The following is a 3,000-nucleotide window of genomic DNA, read 5'->3' as shown; positions in this document are numbered from 1 at the left end:
TGAAGGCTCGGCTTGATTTTTTTTTTCAACGATATGCTGCGTTACTTCTGTCAAACGTAGGAGCACCTTGGAAGTGTGCTTTCTTTTTTTTAAACATGAATGGAACTGCTAAAGTTTAATGTTGCTAGTGAATAACTGTCTGAATCTTTGCATTTGCCCCGTTAAGGAAAACATGTTCAGGAATGATTGCATTAAACAAGCCCTATAAATATCTCGTACGTATTTGTGTGCTCCAATAAAACGCGTACTGTTTTTGTTACTGCCACAGGCAAAACTTCAGACTCCAACTTGTGTGCATACCTGCGAGCCAACATGTCAGCGTCTATTCTGCCAGAAACAAAACTGTTACCCCTTTAACTCATGCGAATATACCAACCAACCTGTCAGCATTACCATCAAGTAGAATGACTGATCAAAGAAAGGTGTTGAGTTGCATTCTTTTATGAGAAACATTTTATTCACACAATATATTTTCACAAGAGTAACATGTCTGGACTGAATTCAGCCCTGTGTACCAGTCACATCTGCGATCCGTCAACAACTGACTGGACATCTGGGCTTGAAATCAGGTCCAAATGCAGATTTGTTAGTACAGTGAAAGCTCATTAATTGAATTGCAAGGAAACACCATTTCAGTTCGAATTAATGAAAACTCTAAATAGGGAACAATAATGACAGTGGGGAAGCAGTAGGGCATGTCAACACTTTGACGCTTCAAAAAGCCTGTGATTGCCGCTTGACTTTTGTCCCTGACAGTTGGCACTTTTTGCTCTACCAAATGTAGCCAAAACCTTATCTCTGCCTTCTCGAAATCCACAGAAGAGATGGGCGGCATTCCATACGGCCATGACTTCATAGCGGACGGCCGCACTATGCTTTGTTTTTTCTCCTCCTTGCTTTTGTTGGCAGCGACAGGTTCAAATCAAAATCAAATCAGTTTATTTCCAACAACAGTGTTGGGGGTCCCTTAGGGGAAAAGCGGCTAGCTACCGCTTGAAGGTGCCTGAGGGCCGCATACATGACAGCACCACGTGAAAAAGGATAATATAAATACATGGATGCTTGGAAGATTTGAAAATGCCCCATGAAGCAAACATATTCCTTCAGAAACTTGTAAAAAAAAAGTAAAAATAAAAATATCAGTACATGGTGACCTTTATGTGATGCACAAAAACACAAACACTACACGACGTGCCCATACCACTGCACGCTATTCTGATGATTACAAAAGAAGAAGAATAAAAAAAAGAACAGATGAGCAATAAATATCAACAGTCGCTACACTATGTTTATACAAGGAATATAAAGTTACATTTTAAATAGATTGCTGGTTCACAGATAATGCACACACAAGGAAATGCAGGCATAACGAAATAAACACGTGCACACGTGCAAAAAGCCAGTGCTTCTGACCTGATATATGATGCCCTCATCTGTCAGTGGACGACACACCACAGCATCCTCACGTAGTTCGCAATGAATGCGTCTTCCAAAACTTCCATCATGTGGGATATAGATTGATTTTAGCATATCTTGTATTCTATGGAGCAGTGTGTGCAAGCACTGGGTGCGTTTCTCTGGCCATGTGCGAAGCGCCGGCACATAGTTTGAGTTATCCGTGGCAGCACCGCCTACTGGGGTTTGAATTAACGGGCTTCTTTTTACATAGACTTCTATGGAGCCTTGTTAGGACCAAATCGTACAATTTGAAATAACCATAAATTTGGATTATTGAAGTTCGAAGTAACGGGCTTTCACTGTACATGTCTTATGATTATTCAGCTCTCTAAACTACCCACATCTGTTTTCATGCTAACATTGGACTAGACCACACGGGGGTTCGCAATCAGGTCTGACTGAAGGTTAGTTAGCACGGCGACTGCAGTCCATATTTGAGTCACCACAGGTGCCAGTGTGAGGGGAACTGGGCGATCGAAGATGTGAAACGCTTTGATTCGCTGTATCCTCCTCTCCACGTGAATTCTCAGGGAGGCAATTTCCTGTGTCTCTCTCACTTCTTGTTCAGACAGCTTCCTGTTTTGCAGGGAAGGAGGAATGTTCAGGCTGACACCTTTCTCTTCAAGAAGGTCGGCAATTTTGAACCCCTTGTCTGCCATCACAACATCACCTTCGTCAAAGCTAAGGTCCAAGAACCCACTCTGAATTACACATTCACGGTCCGACATGCAGCCTGTGTATAACTCGGAAACGAATGAGAGTTGACCACTCGGCATTATTCCAATGAGTCCCTTGAAGGAGTTTGCAGACTTGTACTGGGAGTACGTGCTTGACTGTAATGCAAGGGAGCTGGGGACTGCGCACCTGATCTCTGTGGCATCCAAAATCACCCTGGTTTTCTTGCACTTTTCAGTGAACGAAGCAGGCATTGTATCATTCACAGCTTCCCTGGATGGCCAGATATGCATCTTTATCACCTTAGTATAAATAAGGTTGACCCATTCACAGCAAATTCTCGACACAGTGGGCTGCGAAATGGCAAATCTATCCGCCAGGTCTTGCTCAAACAGGCCAAGCCGCAACCTCACTAAGACGAGAAATAGTTCATTTTCTCGGTCCAGCTTCCGTTTCCTTCCCTGGCTGTTGTTTCCTGGATCTGCTAGTTCTGCCACCGCAACAAAGGTGTCATAGTCGGGGAGTCCAGTGTAGAACATCATTTGTTCACTGGAGCCTTTGAAACGGTCAATGCAAAAAGGTTTATTCTTCAACTTTTCTTCTTCCAGTTGCTGCTGAATCACAAGGAGGTCTCCCTCCGCTTTGTAGGCAGCAGCCTTTGCTTGCAACAACTCTTCCCTCAAACCATCACACTGTTTCTGTAGTTTTGAGAGATCTCCGGCTTGCTTCTATTTTTGAAGAGCTTCTCGGCTTTGCGCTTCTTCAAGTTTCCTTTTCAGGCCACTGCACTGCTCTTTTAACATTTCGATTTTCTCAGCCTGCTTCTGAACAACAACCTTTAGTGTTTCCACCTCATCACTGTCTTGC

General features: G+C 43.4%; 1 protein-coding gene across 1 annotated transcript; it reads right to left on the bottom strand.

Annotated features, from left to right (window-relative positions):
- Positions 1 to 1,823: 1,823 nt before the first annotated feature.
- LOC144165361 (uncharacterized) lies at positions 1,824 to 2,387 on the bottom strand. The gene has a single exon (XM_077695459.1). The coding sequence runs from the start codon at positions 2,385 to 2,387 to the stop codon at positions 1,824 to 1,826; it is 564 nt and encodes a 187-aa protein (XP_077551585.1).
- Between the last annotated feature and the right edge of the window lie 613 nt (positions 2,388 to 3,000).

Source organism: Haemaphysalis longicornis, unplaced genomic scaffold, assembly GCF_048455015.1.
Source record: "Haemaphysalis longicornis isolate Haplotype H1 unplaced genomic scaffold, Haemaphysalis longicornis Haplotype H1 scaffold_14, whole genome shotgun sequence".
In the NCBI taxonomy this organism is placed as follows: domain Eukaryota; kingdom Metazoa; phylum Arthropoda; class Arachnida; order Ixodida; family Ixodidae; genus Haemaphysalis; species Haemaphysalis longicornis.
This window is presented reverse-complemented; position numbering and strand designations above follow the sequence as displayed.